Source organism: Nylanderia fulva, unplaced genomic scaffold, assembly GCF_048542155.1.
Source record: "Nylanderia fulva isolate GAGA-0341 unplaced genomic scaffold, ASM4854215v1 Scaffold195, whole genome shotgun sequence".
Classification (NCBI taxonomy): domain Eukaryota; kingdom Metazoa; phylum Arthropoda; class Insecta; order Hymenoptera; family Formicidae; genus Nylanderia; species Nylanderia fulva.
Genome location: NW_028190217.1, coordinates 1 through 23603, shown reverse-complemented (window position 1 = coordinate 23603; position 23603 = coordinate 1). Strand labels below are relative to the sequence as shown.

Sequence of the window (23603 nt, the reverse complement as noted above, 5' to 3'; positions counted from 1 at the left end):
ATTTACCCTGAAAATCATGGTAATCGTGGGACAGTAAGGTACTGGAAGAATTTTATAAGAATTTTTCTGATTAATATTTACCACAATAAAAATATTAATATCTACCACAATAAAATAAAAAATGTACTCGATTAATTTTACTATGTTTATATTAATAATTTTTAATGTAGTAAATATTAATCAGAGAAACTCTTATAAAATTTTTCCTACACCATATTATCCCACGATTACCATGATTTTCAGGATAAATTCTAATAAGAAAAAATTCTTTCCGTGTATGGTGTGATTTGCATCAGACTCTTATTTTGCTTTGTATGCATGTTAAATTTTAATGAGATACATCGTTGAAAATGATGTCACAATGCGATTATTAATTTTTCAAAATTGTACTTTACAATAATTAATCAAGATGCCATTTTGAAAATAAAAAGATTCGTTTTTAGTAAAGAAAGTGAGATGAAAAGGGAAAGAGAGAAAATAGTTGTCGCGGAGCTTTAGCGTTACGCGCCGTTCGTAGCCATCGCGTTCGCTCCTCCCTCCGCTTTGCCGCGCGCCGTGTATCGTGTGACAGGGGGCCGTCTCATCTCGTCGCGCGCTTAGATTGGCCGATCTTTTTTATTTAATAACACAATAATTATTGCGAAAATCGCAAAACGGTAGAGGACTTTCCTATTCGGTTTAACTTACTCTACCTGCACACGACGGTTGAGGCGACCATTACCGGACACCCTGTATATATATATATATATATACACACATATGTATACATACATATATATACATACATATAATATATTAATTTTTTGCAATGTTTGATATCACATAGATCTATGTACTAAGTTTATTACGAGAATAATTTCAACCTTAGCGTTTCTTCCATACAGCAATATTAACTTCTGCTTGAGTTGGAATTTTATTAGATCCTTCTACGTATTTCTCACTAATGGTCGTTTTCATTGAATAAAATTGTTTCCATCTGCGTGTAGTTTAAGAGAACAACCCGAGATCTCATGCAAAGGTCCACTCTATTGTTACAAAAAGAATTCTGGACGACATATGTCGGAGACCAATTCGTCTCGGTCGTGTGCGTCAAACCCGCCCGACAGTGTTTACTGGCGAAAATTTCAGATTTGTGATGAAAAAGAGGATTCGTGTATTTCTAAGCCATATATTGTTAATGGATTACAAGGTATGAGAAACACAGAGGAGCACAAAGTTACAAGAAATATAAAAAGTTAAAATTGACGGACATGAGTATATAGTCGTATATGCGTTGCTACATATATTGTACATAGCTGGCGCTTGTTTCTCGCTCGCTCAGTGTAGTTGTGGATTTATGAGAATAAGCAAATAACAATTCAAATTTAAATTCGAAAAACTCGGGTTCAGTTTTTGATTAACTACTTTCGGATCAATACTTTTCTCGTCTTTTTTCTACAGAGGGGTCAGGGGGAAATAAGCAAATTTAGTAATTTTGGATTGAGTTACATTTCCTGAAATAAATCTTAGCAGTATGCTAAGAATTCGTGTTTGCACACATTATTTAATTACAGTAAAAAATTAATTCTTGGTGTAATTAACGTACCGTCATCCACGTTTGGCTTTTATAGCTTATTTATTCTAAATATACTTTCATTTTTAGTATGTTAAAGCTTTTATGTTTTTATTTATTTAAAGTTACGATATTATTTTTTCATACTATTACCTATTAAAAGCCCTATACTTACTTATCTATACTTCTATCTATCTATCTATACTAATATATAAAGAAGTAAATTTGTTATCAATAATTTAATAATTATACGACTGATTATGATAAAATCTTCACTAGTACATATGAATTATTTACACTACAATGTTAAATTAAAAAAATTATTAGAAAATATAAAGCGTAATGAACGTTTTTTGTACGACGCGTACATTTTTAGAAATTGCAAGACGATTGCATATAGCCTATGTTACTCAGGAAGATTTAAGCTATTCACTAGTGAAAGATCTTTTGCAAATCGGTTGAATAGTTTCTGAGATTACCCCTAACAATGAAACGAACAACTTACTACTTTATATATTAGTATAGAAGTATAGATTTGATTTAGTTATACAAATACTTGAAGAAAATTTTATTTATTCTATACATAAATTTAGTGATGCATATTAATATACAATTAATTGCATATCAAATTTTACAATTTATTGAATGTCAAATTTTAATGTCCCGACCCGGCCAAGTTTTTGTTAAAAATGTGTTCGTTGTCTGCTTGTTCCTGGTTTTCCCTCGCTCCATTAGAAATCTATCAAACGTTTATTCAATCTAACATTCAATGTAATTACAAATATTTATTACAAAATATTAAAAATTTTTATTTTGCATTAGTTATTGCATATATTATTTTAAACGCCTAAATCGATTAGTTGCAATTTTTTTTAATAAAACGAATAGTCAGAATGACGTCACAAATATCATTGAACAAATACGAAATAATTATACTTTTTAAAACACATTGCGCTGGTGTATTTATTTTTCTTATATAATTTAAATCAAAACCTTTTCGCATCGCACTACTTAAATTTCTTCTATCTCTATTTGCAGAAAAAAAGATTGATTGCATGTCTAATATACATATTGTAGATACAGTGCAACATAATCATACGGCATGAGAACGACGGCGCACTACTTTGTTTATCCTTATCGCTCGCGGATGAAGAAAGAAATATCTCTCTTCTTTTCTCGCGAGCGTTCTTCAGATAAAAATTAATACTATCGTCTTTTATCCTTCTTCAACAATTTGAAATAATGTGAGCAAAAATCATATTATTACAATTACCTATAAAATAAAATAAAACTTAAAAAATATAATTAGGCTCGTGTATTATAACGCAATATCTTACAAAAAAGGCCAACTAAACGAGCAATATTTGGATAAATAAACAACAATGTATAAACATTTTTCGTATGTATTAAAATTGCTTTTATTTTGTTGGATCTAAACGTAACGACTATAAGTAGTCTTCCTCAGTATAAAAATTTGTTAACAAATAATTATAATAAATAAAAATATAAAGCAGATATAATCGCCTACACATGAATATTGCAAAATATATAAAATTGTATAGATATAAATTTAAAATTTAAGAAATGCAAACGAAAACGTAAGAAACCCTTATCGTGTGAAACATGATTAAAACATATTTTAAGATGGTAATAATAACTCGGCCTGACAACGCTAAAAACCTATTAACAAAATCATTGTTCAGAAGCGAGAAGTTGTTGATTTAAATTTGACAATGTCAATTGTGAACAAGTCGTTCTACCATCAAACTGTTGGTAAAAAGAAAAAGAATAAAAAATAAAATATATAATATATAATCCCTTTTAACTAAAACATCAGTAAAATATTTTGTTAAAAGTAAATCAATTTAATAAAAGATATATTAAAAGGAATAAATTAAAATTTACTTACAACGTCGTGAAAAATATAAAAGGATTAATTGTTAAAAATTATTTAGGCTTCTTATTTCTAAAGAGTCATGACTGTTGGTGAGTGTATCACATTAAAGTTCGATGTAACATTTAAATAATTAAAATGTGAAACAAAACAAAAAACAAAGTAATTAAGGATTACATATTAGACAACTCTCCAAAAATGTCGAAATACGTGTTGTCAAGTGATTCGATGTTTGTATTAACTTTATATTGCTTTTTATATTTTTGACAATTATCTATACTCTATACACTAAAAAAGGCTATTAATTTCAAATAAATATTTATTTCAATAGTGCCGTTAACACATTATTTTTTTTAAATTAATAATATTGATTTGTTGTGAAAAAATACTTATTCGATATTAGCAATACTTTTTTAAAATAGATAAATATTTTTTATGCGTGTGAAACCCACTTTGTCGCGCCTGTTGAGAATAAACAATTATACGAGTGATTTTAAGACATTCGCGCTGCTAAATTCGACGATGCTGTATATACATATAGTTTGCATTTTTTTTGTTGTCTCTCTCTCTTTGTTGAAAAAATATTAAAATAAGCAATACGTGTATTTTTTTTTTATTATAGCAGCTATTAACCATGAGAATATAATTCGTATTATATCGCAATATTGAAAATGCAATATTATTAAAAATTTGGATACCTATTTATTTCATTAAGATATAATCGTAAATATGAAGTATTATGTTATTTATCTAGCCTAAATATTTAAAATAATGCAATATAATGTGTATAAGTTGGAATTTTGTTAGCCGTTAAAGAATTCTTTAACGTTGCCTTGCTCTTATACTATTTATATATGTTGATAGGGACGGTCAGTGTATCGAATGACAGAAACACACTCCGCTTATCTTGACTTGAAGCAGTGTCTACATTAGGTATGGGTTTTAGTGCGGTATATTTTCCTATAAAGAAAAAGTCTCATAACTTACAGCCCTTACCGGAGGATATATAAAATAGTCCCACATACTAAAAAAAGGAACGGTTTGTGAGTGTTTGGTTTTTTGAATCTTATATGTGTATGTATACAGGATTATGTAAATTTTTGAATTTTTGCATTTTTAATGCTTTTCTGTTATAAATTCTACTGTACAAATAAAATGTGTATTTGTAGAAATAAAGATAGATGATTGTAAAAGTCAAATAATTTTTTTACAATTATCAATTACAATTATTAAAAATTTTTTTACAATTATTAATGACAAAAACGAATTTAATAGTATTAGATAGAAGGCGAAAAAGCGCGTTAATATTTATCTGATCGAGTGCCGAGTGATTTCTCGTTTTTTTTATTAAACGCTTCGCAATACCGTCCTATTGCCTTACTACTTTGCTTTTCGACCATCGTCGCGCTTTAAGCGATACGTACAATGTTGCGCTATGCATACGTGCGTATGACTTTCGACTTTCGACTGTTATACAAGTAAACACATATTTGACATAAAACATTCATGCCGTGTATGTACTTTGACGTGGTCGTCCCGATGCACGTGCACTCCCGATCGCAGGACAGAGCGGTTGCGTCGAGAGAGAGAGAGAGAGAGAGAGAGAGAGAGAGTTTTATTTCATTTTATTTTTATTTTTCGGGAGCCTTGCCAGGAAAGAGAGAATATTATATTTTCGAGGAAATTAACCGTAGCAGCAAATAACGAGGCAAAAACGCGGCCGAGGATGAACGTAGCCGACTTGATTGCTGACATAAACAATATCAGCCAAGGAAAGGAATTCGGCCGAAACGGACATAGAGAGCTGTTGTGAGAAGAGAGGACGGGGGTCCTCGCAGAAACTCCACGGACGCACCCTTCTTCTTCTTCTTCACGGTTTAGTGGTCTATATAAGCCAGACTTGGCTTTTCCTTCCCGGCCATAAGTTCTAATTAGATCTACAATGGACCAAAAAGGAAAAAATTCTTTCAGACAAAACACGTCTGAACACGTCGACGGACGCCAACGAACTAATTGTAAGACGCACTCAACAGCAGGCGCAGTAAGAGCCCATTGACAGGTTGAAACGTTATGACAAATATATAATAAAGGAATACTATTTGCTCAGTTTGGTCGTCTACACATTAAAATATTCTTATCCTAGTGATTATATTTACTGGCGTCATTAGAAATATTTTCTCTAATTTAATTTATTATTAAAAATGTTGTAATGACTTTGGCTGCAACAAATGAATTTTTGTTTCCAGAGCTTGGAAAAATGCGTTAAATAAATTAAAAAAATTCAAACTATGCTTTAAAAATAGGAAATATGCTATACATTAGAATTTCATATCAGAAATATATCAAAAATAATAAATATTCTTATAATTTTTTTTTTATTTTTGACTCAATTATTTCGGCCAAAAAAGTTTTATAGTATCCCAAAAATTTAGAAGTCATACATGAATGATGAGATAGCCATTGTTTATTCGATTATTATTTATACTTTATATTTATCCATTGATTCTTCTTTCACTCTTAAATATATATATATATATATGTATAAACGCGCTTTTGTCATATCTCAGCTACACTGAGCACCTCGTTAAAATATATACTATTTATAAACAATAAATACATTTAACACCGTTGCGTCTAAAAATATTCGTTTATTTGTATGGACCATGTCATCAGTTGTAACAAATCATACTTTCCCTTTATATATACATATCTCTTATGGAAATTTATCACTGGTAAGTTCAAATAATCACATATTTTGAGAGTACTTAAATTACTGATATACAGTAATTTAAGTAACCGAAATAAGTTATTATTTTGTCTTACTAATAATAAATTTCCATAAGGGATATTTATATAAATGTATAATATGATTTTATTTGAAGCAGAAATCATTTTTATAATAATATACAGCATAATATATTGTATAGCTTTCATAAAAGATTATTTTTTGACGAAAAATGTTTACTAAATTTAAACCGCATTAATTTAAAATAATTATATGCACTGCGATAAGACAAATTTTCTATGTAAAATTTTTAATTAAACCCTTTGAAGAAATCTAAACATCACGTAAAATATAACATTGTAACTTTCAATTTTATAAGATTATATTAAATTGCGATTATATACAATTATATTAATCGTTGATATTTGATCTGTGATAAAACTCTTTTCTTTACATACTGACAACAGTAGAATTCAATTTCATTAGATGAGTTTTTCGTGTGACAAATCTTTTTCCGCAAAAGTTCGCCTTTTCCTGCATAGATTCCTCAAAAGTGGTATTCAAGTCGATGTATTTGTCTCGAATCCGAATCGTTTCAATAACATTGACTTGATTTTCTTTTTCCATACAAATATGATAAAGACCAAGAAATACTCTGTTACATTTAACAAAGCATTAGCAATATTAATGCAAAAACAATAATAATATAATTGTATTGTATATAAGTGCCATCCAACTGTATACAAAATCCAATTTATACCCATAGTGATAAACAATATGATAAAAAACTTCATATATAGATTAAACCTGCAAAGAAATATATATTAATATTTAGTCATTTAAAAAAAAAATAACAAATTTTATGTATCAAATTATTAAATTGAAAATGGTGGAACAAATTACAATTTCTAAAAATGGGGAAATGAGAAAGTCATTTAAAGAAATACTTCAAAAATGTAATTATTTATGTATTAAATATATATTCGTTGATTTTCACTCTTTACGACATTTCGAGAATTACACACGTTTTTGAAAAGACCTAATGCAAGTTACAGAAATAATTGTTTTTCTTCTCTAATAGATTATGTTATTACAAAATAGAAGGAAAAATGATAATAAAAAGACAAGAATAAGCACAGTTAAAATGTATTGTTTTCAAAAAATCGTATCTCTTTTTCATCTGGAATGCGAATTAAGCGAGTATGTGATGTCGGCAGAGATGTTCACAAAAATATTTCTACAGAAATCTCACTAATATAAAATAAAAGTTTATCACAGAGTGATGCAAAATGTAAGATTACTCACCATTTCTTATTTTGATTATACTGCCTGCTTTCCGAATCTGTTAGACGAAAATTTGCATCCTTTTCACATTGTTTGATATTTCGAGACGAAGAAATGGATAAGCAAATGCTACTAACAATACAGGTAGTACTGATCCAGTAATAATAAAATATATACGCTTCAAAATCTGCAAGTATGATATCTTATATACTGTTGCATACTTTTAAATTGCGTACATTAATAAAATTATCTAAAACGTACGTTGACTAGAGTACCAGCAAGATCCTTCTACGAATTCTGGTCTCAAATTTTTTGGTAAATACTCGGATAAATAATCCGCAACAATGACACAAACAATTGCAAATACAAATGGACATCCGTACGCAAAAATAGCATAATACACCAACTTTTTTTTTCCTGATTGTATAATTCCTTTGACGTTCCTTTGTAGCGAAGAAAATTCTCTGTAATTTACATGTATAATGTACATGTCATATTTACCTAAGTAAGTGTAAATAAAAGAAATCTCATTGTAAAAGATTTAAATTATTGTTTGTTTTTGATTACATTGTATAATATTTAGAAACTATTATCGAATTACATAATTATTCTATGAAAAAAAAAAATTAAATTATTTAATATTTAGAGATAAAAAATATATTTATGTTAAAAAATTATTGTTTATTGCTTTATTTTATTCATAAAGAAAGATCGACGCAATATAAATATCAAGTTTGAAATCAAGTTGCGAAATAGATTACGTTGTAATAATTCATAAATATTTTTTAATTTAAATAAATAATGTATATTATTTAATATATATGCTATTTCTAATTTCAAAAAATTTAAGTTATTTTGACAAAATTTTTGGTATATTTAATACTATAAAGCAATTACCATATGTAAAGACAGATTAAAATCAGAAACCAAGAATTAAAGTACAATATAAAATACTTGGCTATTTACCTGAATGTCCGCCACATATTAAAGCTCATGATACTTAGCCAAAAGGAACTCGACATAAACCAAAAATATCTTAAAAAGGCTGAAAAATGAATATAAATAAAGGTTACAATAATAAATATTATTTTCATCACTAAGCGTGCGTAAAAATGAAAAAAAATCAAAAGATTCAAGTTTTTGATTCTTCACTTTTAAACAGATTTATGTACTATATTCTGCACCAAAAGTTAATAACAATATTTATTCATTATTATGAATACTGATACTATCGATATTAAATTAAATAATATTTCAAGACATTAACACTGCAAAATTCTATAAAACAAAATTTCGTATATATATGTATATACATATATATATATATATATATATATATATGTTGGGGCAAACTTAGATTATAATTAAAATGCATTAAATTTTAGTTTAATTCATTATTGACAATTGTATTTTAACCAGTGTGTTATATATATTCAAATAATGAAGATGTATTATGCGGATATATATTATGATTGACAAATACGTTCTGCACTTATTTTATATATTTATGTAATTTATTGCTAGATATACTGTACCAATTGTAATACAGACGGGACGGATGTATGTCGGTTCCTCTTTCAAATGTAAAACTTTGACTGTATCAATCACGAATGTGATGGATAAACATGCACAGTAATTGCGCAACATGAAGCCGTGTTCATTTCGGAGTTCTGGTAATATGGAATACACTAGAAATACTGCCACCAAAAATAATATACCCACTAAATTCAAGCTGCAATGTATATCAATCATACGATGTATCCAACGAAACTCAGGTGAGTACTTCATAGCGTTTCTGTAAAGTTCCTTTAGATCTGAACAGAAAGTTATTTCAAACGTATTTCCCCTTTCCAAAATAATAGTAAAGCAATATGATGTCGATTCAATTAATGTTGCATAATAAGGGATATAAATAGAACCATTGGCAAAAATCTTATAATCGTATTGATGACCCTCGTATGCCACGGTACGGCTTCCTAAGCACGGATCGTAGACGGCTAACTGAAAGAATTCGTCCACTATTTTACTTTCGTTCTGCGTTAAATCGTTCATGTATTCGTACACATTCGGAAAAACATATTCCATTTTTTTTGGAATACATTTGGAGTCATTCCATCTCATGATATTGCCAAGAGGACAGCAGAACAGAATGCAAGTGATATTATGGCATATTTGGAATGAAACAGTGTTACTTTCATTAATACCCTTATTGGAATTTTCAAAGATTGTATTCGACATGGAATCATTCTTTTCAAGCAAGTTATCATAAACCTCCAGTGACGTAGAGTTTTCTGCATGATCGACATCTGTTGAATTGATGTAAGTGTACATCAGTTTGTCATCATTTTCATGGTTGTGAGCAGAACGCCTCCTTAGTTTAGATAGTTTTGAATCAACATCCTCGCGATCGATATTCGTGGAAAAAATGCTAAATTCATATTCCGTTTCCTTATGTTGCGTATTGTTGGTAAACCTTTCATACAAATTATATCGCAGTGGATTTATCTCGTCGCTATAAATTGTTGTAGAATTTGCATATATCTCGTATCGTACTGTCAAATTATAACCTTCATCTTCGTTGTTGGTGTAATTTTCCTGAGATTTCGATGACGAAGTGATGAGGAGAAAAAGCTCACAACGCAGAACCGCAAAATTTTGTACAAACATTATTTTACAAAGGATTCACTACAGAAATTAGATAGAGAAATCAATCAAACCTGTTGCTACATTCATTATTTCTCATATAAATTTTAATTTTCAATACTTAAAAAATGTATATTTATTTTGTGCCTACTATAGCTTTTGTATTTAGTAAATGAAAGATATGTGTCAAGTGCGTAATGTACACATATAATCGAATTGAATAATTTCTTTTTGTTTTTTTTTATAAAATTTTAAAAATGTTGATCTGATTTTATACTAACACTGTCAATCTAGACAATTGCGTTGTTAATTTTTAATTATCACACTAATTTAGTAAACTGCATATAATGTATCACTGTATTCGTCTTTGACGTTTCTTCCTTGAAAGAAGACAATATTGCATAAGTTAATACGTGTCTGTGCAAGAGAAGAAATGAAACTACCGAGCATGACGAGTTGTGGATAACTTTGCGAGGAAACACACACACACAATTTTGTCTACTATTATAAAATCATATACACATCTATTATTCTTAATTATGCAAGAAAACCAAAGAACATATGTTGGAACTTTTGACGTTAGTTTGATCAATTCAGCATGGAATCCGCCCTTTTAAAAAATGCATGTTATTGACACTGTTGTCGCTTTTCCGTGATTGACTGTCTCGATTCTCGTTGTGCGCATATGTTAAACATAATGTTGAATCTAATTGTATAAAATTACAAAAATATAAGATTAGAATATAAATAATGACAATATGAAATTGATAAACAAAAAATGAGACTATAAAATGGTTAATATGCTTGCAGATTTTTGTTTTCTGTTTCTTTTTTTAATTTGAATTTTCAATGCTAAGTGTTGTAATGATTAAAACTGATTCCAATTAGCTGATATTCCAACAAATTAATGAGATTCTGACAATGAGATAATGAGATTACGACCATCTCTTGAGATTGTTGCGCAAATTTTTTTACATTTCTTGTTGTTTGCACACGCTTTTTTATAATTGTGTATGCGATGTATAATTATTATGCTTCATAATTGCTGAATATGTTACGTTGAAAAATATACTTTGCATTATTTAATGATAGATGTAGATTTTCTTCTCACAAAAATACATGCACATTCTGCTTCAAAAAAGAAAATACGTTCAGCGAGTACTATTATCGTCGAATCATCGTATACAATATAAAATATCGTATATAATATATAATCATCGTATATAATATAAAAAAGCTAGTGTAAAATCACGCTTAATGCAAGTAATTAAAAAAATATTTATTATATATTAAAATTTTATAGCAGTAAATGAATGATTTGTTACTCTAAGATATATTACAAATAGAATACATCGCAGCAATTTTGAAAGTATAGCGCCAAGATTTTTAACTAAAATTTTTTATATATTTTATTTTGTATTAATTTCTAATTTCTGATTTCAATATTTTTTTAGAAATATTAATTTTACAACATAAGTTTACAGTACTTTGAAACATACTATTTTTTCTATTTTACTTTTTTGAATTTGGCGCTTTTTTACATTTTTCTAAAAAAAAAGATCTTTTTTAGGTCCATTTTTACGTAAGATTAATGGATCAATTTTTCATGAATGCTTGAGTGTTGAGTCATATTATTATAAATAAATATGAACATAAGATCTTAATATATTGTTACGTCCTCCGGACGTTCTTTCTCGCAAAAGACGTCTCTCGCACACACTCTCACTCACTCGCGGCTCGCGAAATAAATACACTCTCTTATGAAGAAATGATCCTTTATACAATGATGAAATACAATGACTAATGTACACGCGAAAGAAAGAAGATTGCTCTCTGGTCAAGTCACGTCCGTACGAGATGACAGCCAGACCAAAACTGTCATGGAGCCTGAAAACAACCACCGGGCGGTTGTCAATAAACAACCCCCCTTAACGATGAAGCTCCACGACACAAGGAATGATATTCAGGGGATGAGAGATCAGGGACGTAACAATATTAATAAATAAACAATAGGTATATAAGGTGTTTTAGACGAGTGGTTATTAGATGACAATAATACAAAGATATGTTTAAATCATGAAATTTCTATTATTTATTACATAGATGAGACGTTTCGAGCGCTCACTTGCGTCTTATCAATCATATTAATTAAACATAATAAAAAACCAGGGTTGGGAAAGTTACTTTGTAAAAATAATTAGTTACAGTTACAGTTATTTTATTGAAAAAGTAACTAGTTACAGTTACAAGTTACTGATTTTAAAAAATAACTCATTACAGTTACAGTTACTCAAAAAGTAACGAGTCGTTACTTTTCAGTTACTTTTTAAAAATAATTATACATTATTTTAAATATAAGGAGCTTACATTTTATGCACAATCACAGTCAAGTATTTAAAAAAATTCTTGAAGCAAATCGATCAATTATTACATTTAAGAATTTTTTTTAATATTTGACTGTGATTGGTCGATTTTAATTATGTGTTATATTATTTTATGTACACAAATGAAAATTTTAGGTAAAAGATTAAATCATATAAAGATCCATATGCTACTGTTATCAAAATTTAATTTAACAATATAACGGCTACCAAACTTAAACGATACTTTTAGCGGATGTTTCCAAAAAAAGTAACTAATAAAGTAACTGTTAAAATAGTTACTAAATGCTTGCAAATTTCTGTTTTCTGTTCTTTTTTAATTTGAATTTTCTGTGTTAAATGTTGCAGTGAATAAAGTAAGCTGATATTGCAACAAACTAATGAGATTCTGACTATAAGATCAAAAGATTACGACCATTTTATAAAATCGTTGCGCAAATTATAGAATTTTTTGTTTGCAAACGCTTTCCGATAATTGTGTGTGCGATGTATAATTATTACGCTTTATAATTGCTGACAATATTACGTCGAATAATATACTTCTCATGTTTAAATGATAAATATAGATTTTCCTCTCACAGATATACATACATTCTGCTTCGGGAAGGAAAACACGTTTACCAAGTTCTGTCATCATTGAATCATCATATATAGATAAGCTCGTATAAAATCACGCTTATTGATGCAAGCAATTTAAAAAAAAATATTATGTATTATAATTTTATTACAGTAAATTAATTATTTGTTACTCTAACAAAAGATGTATTACAGATAAGATACATTCTAGCAATTTTGAAAAGTAGCGTCAAGTTTTTTTAACTAAAATTTTTTATTTTTTAAATTTTTATTATTAATAATAAAAATTAAAAATTTTTAATTTTTGTATAAGTTTTTGATTTGTAATTTTTTGGAATATAACTTTATTTGGCGCAACTTTTTGATTTCATTATTTTTTTAGAAGTATTAATTTGACAACACAAGTTTACGCAATACTTTGAAACATACTGTTTTTTTTATTACGCTTTTATACATATCGTTGATCTAGGCGCTCTTTCACCTTTTTCTAAAAAAATTTTTTTTAGTTTTATTTTTACGTAAGATTAAAGGAGTTACATTTTTTTCAAAAATGCTTGAGAGTTGGGTTGTGTTTTTTTACTATGAATTAGTGTGAACATATACAACATATTTTAGATTCGGCCAAATCGGAGGGAACGATGTCTGGTGTTGCCCTTGTAAGTGATAATTACGTAGAAAAACTAAAAGTAGAGATTAAGAACATTTCTGGTAGTGTTCCTGTAATGTTTGAAATTTAATAACAATTATGAATTATATTCGGCTCTAATATAAAACAAATATAAATATGTAGGCTGACAAAGCCGAACGCGATGTGGATTATTGCGAAAATGAATTTAGCGCTACAATTAAATAATTATGCGTGAGCCATCAATTGAGATACAATTCCTAAGAAGTCTTGACAGTGTCTCAGCAAATGCGTGCCTCGATCACAATTATTCAATTACAGCGAAAAAAATACTTATTGCAATAATTGAGGTAACGAATCTTTTGACTTGTTTAGCGAACATATATTTATATTTGCTTGAAATTTAATTTATTGAAATTTAAATATGTTCTTCCTTCATTGCATATGATCGGTAATAATAGTCGTACATGTTAAATTGAAATTTGTTGTAAAAATACAAAGCGACACTTTTCTTCTTAATTTAGTATTTTATGTGCAAGTTATGTTACATTTTTAAACTTATAACATAAATTTATAATTGTTTCTTACATATCAAATATTTTATATACATAATTACTATTAAATATTTTGCATTTTATAATGCAGAAATATTTATATTCAAATTCGAGAATTTATTCTTAAGTGCATAATATATTATTATAAAATGTTCTTAGCATCAAATGTGTGTGTATATGTATATATGAAAAACGCGTTTTTGACATAGCTTATTTACACTAAATACCTATATACAAAAAATTCCATTTTACCAAACAATAAAAACCAAATAATAATTAGACATAACAGTCGCAATTGAAAATTTTCGTAATTTATTTGTGTGGACCATGTCAGCAGTTTAAAACAAATTTTAATTTCTTTTTATATACTTATATTTATAAATATATAACATATTTTTATTTCAATCAGAATTATTTTGTATAATATTATAGCACTATATATATATATATATATATATATATATATATATATATTGTATAGCTTTTATACAAAATTATTTTTTGAAGAAAAATGTTTACAAAATTTAATTCTAGTAATTCCATTAATTTGATTTAATTATATGCACCAATAAGACAAATTTTCCATGTTCAATTTGAAATAAAATTCTTCGAAGAAACCTATACATTATACGTAAAATATAAATTTAAATTGTAAATTTACTTTTAATTTTAATTATAAGATTATATTAAATTGCGATTAATAATTAATTGTTGATTTTTTATTTTATAAAACTCTTTTCTTTACACACTGACAACATTAGAATTCAATCCTATTAGATGAATCTTGTGTGACAGTTTTCTTCTCCGCAAGAGTTCGACATTTCCTGCATAGATACCTCAAATGTGATATTCGATGTGTTAGTCGATGCATTCGTCTTGAATCCGAATCGTTTCAGTAACATCAACTTGATTTTCTTCTTCCATACAAATATGATAAACATGAAGAAATTTTGTACTACATCTAACAAGGCTCTAACAATTTCAGTGTAATAACTATATTTATATAATTGTGTTGGTAATAACAACCTTGAAATTGTATACATAAAGCAATTTATACCCATAATGATAAACAACACGGTAAATAACTTTATATATAGATTTAACCTGCAAACAAGTATATATTAATATTTGGTCATTTTTCAATAAAAATAATAAATTCTATCTACCAAATTATTAAGTTGAAAAATGATGGAATCAATTGCAATTCTTAAAAGGAGGAAATGAGAAAAAGATTTTTATAGAAATATTTCAAAAATGTAATTTTTTAATGTAATAAATATATATTTATTTATATTGTCTCCTTACGACATTTCGAGTATTACAGATTTTTTAAAAAAGACTCAATGCAAGTTACAGAAATACATGTTTTTTTTCTCTTATAGATTTATTACACAATAGAAAATGTAAAAAAAAAGTATAAGCACAGTAATATATATATATATATATATATATATATATATATATATCTTTTGCAATTATAATTTTCTCCCCCTTTTACCAGGAATGCGAATCAAGCAAGCATGTGATGTCGGCAGAGATATTGACAAAAATATATCTGCAGAAATCTCATTAACATAATAAAAAATTATCACAGAGTGACGCAAAATGTGAGAATACACACCATTTCTTATTGTCATTAAATTGCTTGCTTTCCGAATCTGTTAGACTGAAGTTTGTATCCTCTTCGTAACGTTTAATGTTCCTTGCCGCACAGATGGATAAGCAAATGCTACTAATAATACAGACAGTTTTGATCCAGTAATAATACAATGCAAGTGCTTCCAAATCTGTAAGTATGATATCTTATATACTATTACATATTTTTAAAAAGCGTAGCATTTAGTAAAGTTATTTGAGACGTACGATTCGCAGAGTACCAGCAAAATCCTATTTTGAATTCTGGTCTCAAAATATATGGCAAATACTCGGAAACATAATGCACAACAATGACACAAACAATTGCAAGTACAAACGAACATCCGTACGCAAAAATAGCATAATACACCAACTTTTTTTTTCTGATTGTCTGCTGTTTCTTTTTAACAAAGAGAATCTCCTGCAAAAATTTAGGTATATATTATATTTAATTATATAAGTGTAGATATAAACTAATATAAAGGAAATCTCAATGTAAAATGTTAATATTTGACTTTGATCGAAGCTTTCTCGAAAACCCATTCTACACAATTATAAAAGTTTATTTATATAATACGACATGTAACACTCAATTATGATGAGAAATATAACATTGTATATCATTTAGAAACTATTATATATTTACATAGATATTCTACAAACAAAGATAATTTAAATTTTTATTAAGTTTTTAGGGGCAAAATATATATTTATGTTAAAAAATTATTTTGTATTACTTTATTATACATAAAAAAGATTAACGCAATATATATATCAAGCTTGTAAAATGGAAAAAAATTTTCCAGAAACGTTTGTTTTATTATTGTGAATTAGATTTTGTTGTAATATTTTATAAATATTTTATAAATTAAATATATAATGTTTATTATCTAATATATGCCATTTCTAATTCCAGAAAATTTACGTTATCTTGACAAAATTTTTGATATACTTCATACTATAAAACAATTATGTAAAAACAAATTAAAATCAGGAGCTAAGAACTAAAGTAAAATATAAAATATTTGGTTATTTACCTGAATATCCGCCACATATTAAAGCTCATAATACTTAGCTAGAAGTAACCCGATATAAGACAAAGATATCCTATAAAGTCTAAAAAATGAATAGAAATAAAAACTACAATAATAAATATCATTTTCATCATTAAGCGCGCGTGAAAATAGAAATAATCGAAAATTTGACGTTTTTTATTCTTCCCTTTAAAACCGATTTACTACATTCTGCATCATTAGTTTATAACAATATTTATTTATTATTATGAATACTGATACTACCGATATTAATTAAATAATATTTCAAGACGTAACACTGCAATATTCTAAAACGCAAATTTTATATATATATATATATATATATAGGTATGTATGTATTTATATATATGTAGAGGCAAACTCAGGTTAATTATAAATAAAATGGATTAAATTTTAGTTTAATTCATTATTGACAGTTGTATTTTAACAAGCGATATATATATATATATATATATATATATATATTCAAAGAATGAAGAAGTTATATATACTAATATGCGGATATACATTATGCTTTACAAATATGTTCTATGCATTAATTTTATATATTTATGTAATTAATTGTTAGATATACTGTACCAATTGTAATACAGACGGGATATGAAACATTTTCTTTCATATTTGAAAGTCTTACAATATCAAACATCAATGCGATGGATGTAACTGCACTGTAATTGCGCAACATAAAGCCGTGTTCATTTCGGAGTCCTGGTAATATGGAATACACTAGAAATACTGCCACCAACAATAATATACACACTAATAGCAAGCTGAAATATATATTTAATACACGAGTTATCCAACTGTACTCAGGCGTGTACTTCAAAGCGTTCCTTTTAAGTTCCATATACTGTTCTGAATTGAAAATCGCTTCAAATCTACGCCCTCTTTCCAAGAAGACGCTGAGGCAATATGATGTCGATTTAAATAATGTTTCATAATAAGGTACATAAAAAGAACCATTGGCAAAAATTTTATAATCGTACTGATGACCGATGGGTACCACGTAACATTGCGATTCTAAGCACTTATTGTAGACGGTTAACTGAAAGAATTCGTTTACTCGCCCACTTTCGTTGTGCGTTGAATCGTTTGTGTATTCGTATACATTCGGAAAAACATATTTCATTTCTTCTGGAATACATTTGGTGTCATTCCATCTCATGATATTGCCAAGAGGACAGCAGAACTGAATACAAGTTATATTATGACAAGTTTTGTATGAGACGATGTTACTTTTATTACTGTGACGTAGAGTTTTCTTTATGATTGACATTTGTCGAATTGTTGTGAGAGTATTTCAATATTTTGTCATCATTTTCTTTGTTGTAAGCAAAACACCTTCTTAATTTATGTAGTATCGAATCAACATCTTCGCGATCGATATTCGTGGAAATAGTGCTAAATTCATATTCCATTTTATTATATTGCGTATCGTCGGTAAACCTTTTATACAAATCATATCGCAGTGGTTTTATCTCGTCGCTATAAATTCTTGTAAAATTCGCATATATCTCGTATCGTACTGTCAAATTATGACCTTCATCTTCGTTGTTGGTGTAACTTTGCTGAGATTTCGATGACGAAATGATAAGGAGAAAAAGCCCGCAACACAGAAAAGTAAAATTTTGTACAAACATTATTTCATAAATAGATACATTAGAAGAATTAGATAATTAAATCAGTCTAACCTGTTAGTACACTACTTCTTATATAAATTTTAACTTTTAATTATTAAAAAATCTATATTAATTTTGTGCCTACTTAAGCTTTTGTATTAATTAAATGAAGGGTATGTGTTATTAAGTGCGTAATGTACACATATAATAGAATTAAATTATCTTTTCCATTTTGTATTTCTCTAGAAAATTTGAAAATGTTGATCTGATTTTATTCTTACACTGTAAATGTTGACAACTACGCGGTTAATTTATAACCATTGCAAACCCATGTACAATAGAATTGTATGAAAAATTATCGATTATAAACCCATGTACAATCGTAACAAAAGTAATGAAATAAAAAAAAAATTGCGCCAAGTGAAAGTAGAAACTTGTACCAGTGGAAAATTAAAGTTGCAGACATATATAGAGTCGTATAATGAATCAATAAAAATTTAAATTTGCAAATGTAGAATTGTACCATAAAAAAACTTATCTTTTAAAAAAAAAGATAAACAAGATGCCAAGTCCATGCGCCATGTGAAAAAGTGTTAAACAAAAAAGTATTTTTAAGTAAAAAAATCTATCAATTGACAAAAATTTATGTTCTAAAATTAATATCTCTACAAAAAGTAATGTCCAATTATTGCGCGAATAAATAAACATTTTTATAAAAAATTAAAATTTAAAAACTTATGCAAATTTAAAATTAATATAAAATAAAAAGAAATAAAAAAATTTTAGTTAAAAAAACTGGGCGCGCTGCTAAATAATATTCTAATGATATTAAAATTAAATTGTTACTTTTAAACTCATTGCAGCGCGCCCAGTTTTTTTAACTAAAATTTTTTTATTTCTTTTTATTTTATATTAATTTTAAATTTGCATAAGTTTTTAAATTTTAATTTTTTATAAAAATGTTTATTTATTCGCGCAATAATTGGACATTACTTTTTGTAGAGATATTAATTTTAGAACATAAATTTTTGTCAATTGATAGATTTTTTTACTTAAAAATACTTTTTTGTTTAACACTTTTTCACATGGCGCATGGACTTGGCATCTTGTTTATCTTTTTTTTTAAAAGATAAGTTTTTTTATGGTACAATTCTACATTTGCAAATTTAAATTTTTATTGATTCATTATACGACTCTATATATGTCTGCAACTTTAATTTTCCACTGGTACAAGTTTCTACTTTCACTTGGCGCAATTTTTTTTTTATTTCATTACTTTTGTTACGATTGTACATGGGTTTATAATCGATAATTTTTCATACAATTCTATTGTACATGGGTTTGCAATGGATAATTTTTGTTAATGGCGTGCCCTTAACTGGTCGCCTTTTTTTACCTTTTTTTAAAGGTGAGTTTTTAGAGATTATATCATTCATTTTTGTATATGATAAGCATCTTTAAATAAATAAGCAAATTCAATTTTTCTGGCATTTTCTTATTTTAGGTACATATATATCCAATAATTAATATACAAAATTAAATATTATTCATCACACAATTTGTATCAAAATAATATATTTTTAAAAATTTATTTTAAATTTATTTAATCATTTTTATCATTGTGATTGTAGTGGCAAGGATTTTATTGCTCAGTGTCATTGCAAGCATCTGGCCTGTATATACCATAATATATTGTGTAATACATTGGCTAAGTATGACAATATGGATTTTGATAGATTCCCATGGAATATTGGAATTTTGTCGGACTTGCAGTCATCCACCACATATGCAGCCTACAATTAAAGAACGCATTTATTCCATATTATTTGCTTCCGTTATTGGCATAGTGCACATTTTTATATATCTCAATGCTGTAGATAGCAAAACATTTTGAAAACATCTATCTTTCTATGTTATCTGCTTTTTTGAAAATATTGCAGCAAATTTATTATGGCAATATGCTTGTCCTCCTGCAGTTAAAGAGGCTTAGTACTTTAATATAAACTTTATTATTTGTATCATTTCCTTTTTCTTGGGAATTACAGCAATGCTTTTGTACTATATTGTCTTGCATCCCTCAAAAAGACAACATACTTCAAACGCACCAGTTCAAGCAATGTAACTTTGATATTTATTTACTTTAAAAAATGAGAGATAAACTATACAATATGCAATTAACCTTATCTTATGACTTTTATAAATCTTATGATAAAATCTAACTCTCTCTTAATCTTTATTATGAAAAGAATCTCGGTATTATATGAAATAATTTCATTGTAATTAATAGTTTAACTTTCAAAAATTTTGCAAAATAAAATAACTCATACATTGTATTTCTACCATATATATAAAAAAAAAGATAGGTAAATATAAATAAATAAATATATATTTATGATATACAATAAATAAATATATATTTATATATATATATATATATATATATATAAAATGTTGGATTTTTATTATATATATATAATTTTAAAAAATCTTTTTTATATGCTATTGAATTTTAATACATACAATTTTGATTATATGTATTTTAATTGATTATATTTATAAGTATTTTTATATTATCTTAAAAAGACTGCATAGAATTATTTGTGCGACACTCTTATATGTATGTATAATTAATAGGGACCAACTACACATTTTTTTTTCCACTGAATAAAAACAATCTCAATATTAAAATTAAATTATAAAAAAGATACTGTGATATTTTATTGATGAGAAATGTACATTTATAATTGTATTAAATACAAAAATAAACATGCCATGAATTACTATATATACATATTTTCATAATTATCAAACTTAAAAATATAATATTGTTACCAAAGAAGAAAGCACTATTTAAAAACTCTAAAAGTTCATAATTTGTTAAATTAGTAATTAAATACTGCATTTTGTATAATTTTTAAGCTTTATTCTTTTATTTTTCTTTATTTAATTGAATAGATATTAACATCCAATGTAGCATACAGATTAAATTAACAACCAAAAAAATAAATCTTAACTTTGAAATATATTTTTGTTTCTTTTAAATATCAATCAACTGGATTTTGTACTACTATTAATATGAATTCTTTATCTGGTGCCATCATAATTTTATGTTTTTTGCTACGTATGCGCAAGAAAGTTAAATCATTTGTTGGATTCAAGTCACGTACGACAGAACGAGCTTTATCTGACAATTGACTTATCAAACCTGCGTATTGAACTGTTGTCGTATTATCTAATGTTGACTTTATAGGAATACCTAAAACAAATATAATTTTATAAATTTTTGTTTACAACTACAAGTAAATCATGTCAATGATCTCATGTAATACCTTCTGCATTCACCACTATTGTTCCAACTACCCTTTTATGAGACTGAATTTGTTTCATAGTTTCTTCAACCTCTTATAAATTATTTCATCGAAATTTATTAATAAAATTTTTATTTTAAATATTCCAATAACGGAAGCAAATCATATGGAATAAATGCGTTCTTTAATTGTAGGCTGCATATGTGGTGGATGACTGTAAGTCCGACAAAATTCCAATATTCCATGGGAATCTATCAAAATCTATATTGTCATACTTAGCCAATGTATTACACAATATATTATGGTATATACAGGCCAGATGCTTGCAATGACACTGAGCAATAACATCCTTGCCACTACAATCACAATGATAAAAATGATTAAATAAATTTAAAATAAATTTTAAAAAATATATTATTTTGATACAAAGTGTGTGATGAATAATATTTAATTTTGTATATTAATTATTGGATATATATGTACCTGCAATAAGAAAATGCCAGAAAAATTGTAAAATAGTTCCTATAGCACTGATATTAGATTTATCTTGTTAAGCTAATCGAATGCTGCGATGATAACTAGCCATTGCCCAACCCATGCTCACAAGTGAGCTGATAATGCTACCTGCTTGATGTACAACTGAAAAAAATATAGAAGCTAATTAAGAAAATTATTAAAAATATATGCATACTCATACATAGGCATTTATATAATTGAAATATTATTGAAATAATAGCAAAATATCTGATTTTGTATCACAGACTGTAAACTTGCACATAAATTATTATGACAATAAATTTGCAAATAATAACATTAAAATTGAATGTAAAAATTGAAATTGAAAATTGAAAATATCTAACCCCGCACGCTGTCAATATAGCGGAGGGCAACTATCGCCGTCTGTTGTAAAACGTGCGAGATGGACATTTCCAATACATGCATCTATTCATGTGTTGTGTACGTGTGATATATGTGTGCGCATGTGTTGTATACGTGTGAATACGTGTAGCACGATACTACTATGTTTGCGTGGTCGATGATGATAATAATAATAATGATGATGACGGGGACGTTTCTTAAAAGAAATTTTTCATATTTCGACTTTGCAATTATATATCTCTGCTTACAAATCACGTAGAGCAGAAATAAAGACACTTTTATTATATAATTCAAACTCAATCTATCGATTAAGTCTAGTATAAACTCGATTGCTTCAGCCGTTATTGAGAATTCGAAATATTATAAAGACTCAAATGTCCGACTCGCGTTAAGATACACGGTGTCTCGGCTACGCCCTTAACTGGTCGCGAGACACTACCGTGTCTCTTGATAATTATCTCATTATATTTAGTAAAACATATAATGTATTATACTAATTAAATGCTCTTTAATTCAAATAGAGTATTACACATATAAAAGGCTAATAAGAGCAGCAGTAATAATATGAAGGTTGTAAAACTAATTTATTACATTTAATCAATATCACTGATATAAACAAAACAGTTTAAAATTATAAAAATAGACTCGAAAGTTGACACAAATAAGAAGGCGAACGTTTCGATCCAATTTTTCGGATCTTCTTCAGCGCAGTATAAAGAGCAAAATTAACATCAACAAAGTCTAAATGTTTTTAACGTATAAATGTTTAATAAACATATTTAAACGCCGTTACATCAGTAAACGAAATAAAACGTCGTAAGATTAATATGACTCTCGCTAAGCTATCACATTTACGTTACTGTGGGAAGCGAT

General features: G+C 27.2%; 2 protein-coding genes across 3 annotated transcripts; both read right to left on the bottom strand.

Annotated features, from left to right (window-relative positions):
- Window positions 1-6074: 6074 nt before the first annotated feature.
- On the bottom strand, window positions 6075-10555 carry LOC114934961 (G protein-coupled receptor Mth2-like). Its single transcript, XM_029307696.2, has 5 exons — window positions 8991-10555; window positions 8422-8500; window positions 7717-7919; window positions 7477-7642; window positions 6075-6978 (listed from the first exon to the last, which is right to left on the bottom strand). The coding sequence occupies exons 1-5, from the start codon at window positions 10120-10122 to the stop codon at window positions 6732-6734; spliced, it is 1827 nt and encodes a 608-aa protein (XP_029163529.2). The 5' UTR covers window positions 10123-10555; the 3' UTR covers window positions 6075-6731.
- An 11024-nt stretch (window positions 10556-21579) lies between these two features.
- LOC146723466 (dynein light chain roadblock-type 2-like) lies at window positions 21580-23175 on the bottom strand. Of its 2 annotated transcripts, XM_085481885.1 has the most exons (4): window positions 22712-23175; window positions 22335-22490; window positions 21873-22207; window positions 21580-21799 (listed from the first exon to the last, which is right to left on the bottom strand). In XM_085481885.1, the coding sequence occupies exons 3-4, from the start codon at window positions 21928-21930 to the stop codon at window positions 21588-21590; spliced, it is 270 nt and encodes an 89-aa protein (XP_085338011.1). In that variant the 5' UTR covers window positions 21931-22207; window positions 22335-22490; window positions 22712-23175; the 3' UTR covers window positions 21580-21587. The 2 variants fall into 2 exon arrangements, with proteins under 2 accessions (XP_085338011.1, XP_085338012.1); XM_085481886.1 differs by lacking the exon at window positions 22712-23175 and having other exon boundaries at window positions 22335-22507.
- Window positions 23176-23603: the final 428 nt, after the last annotated feature.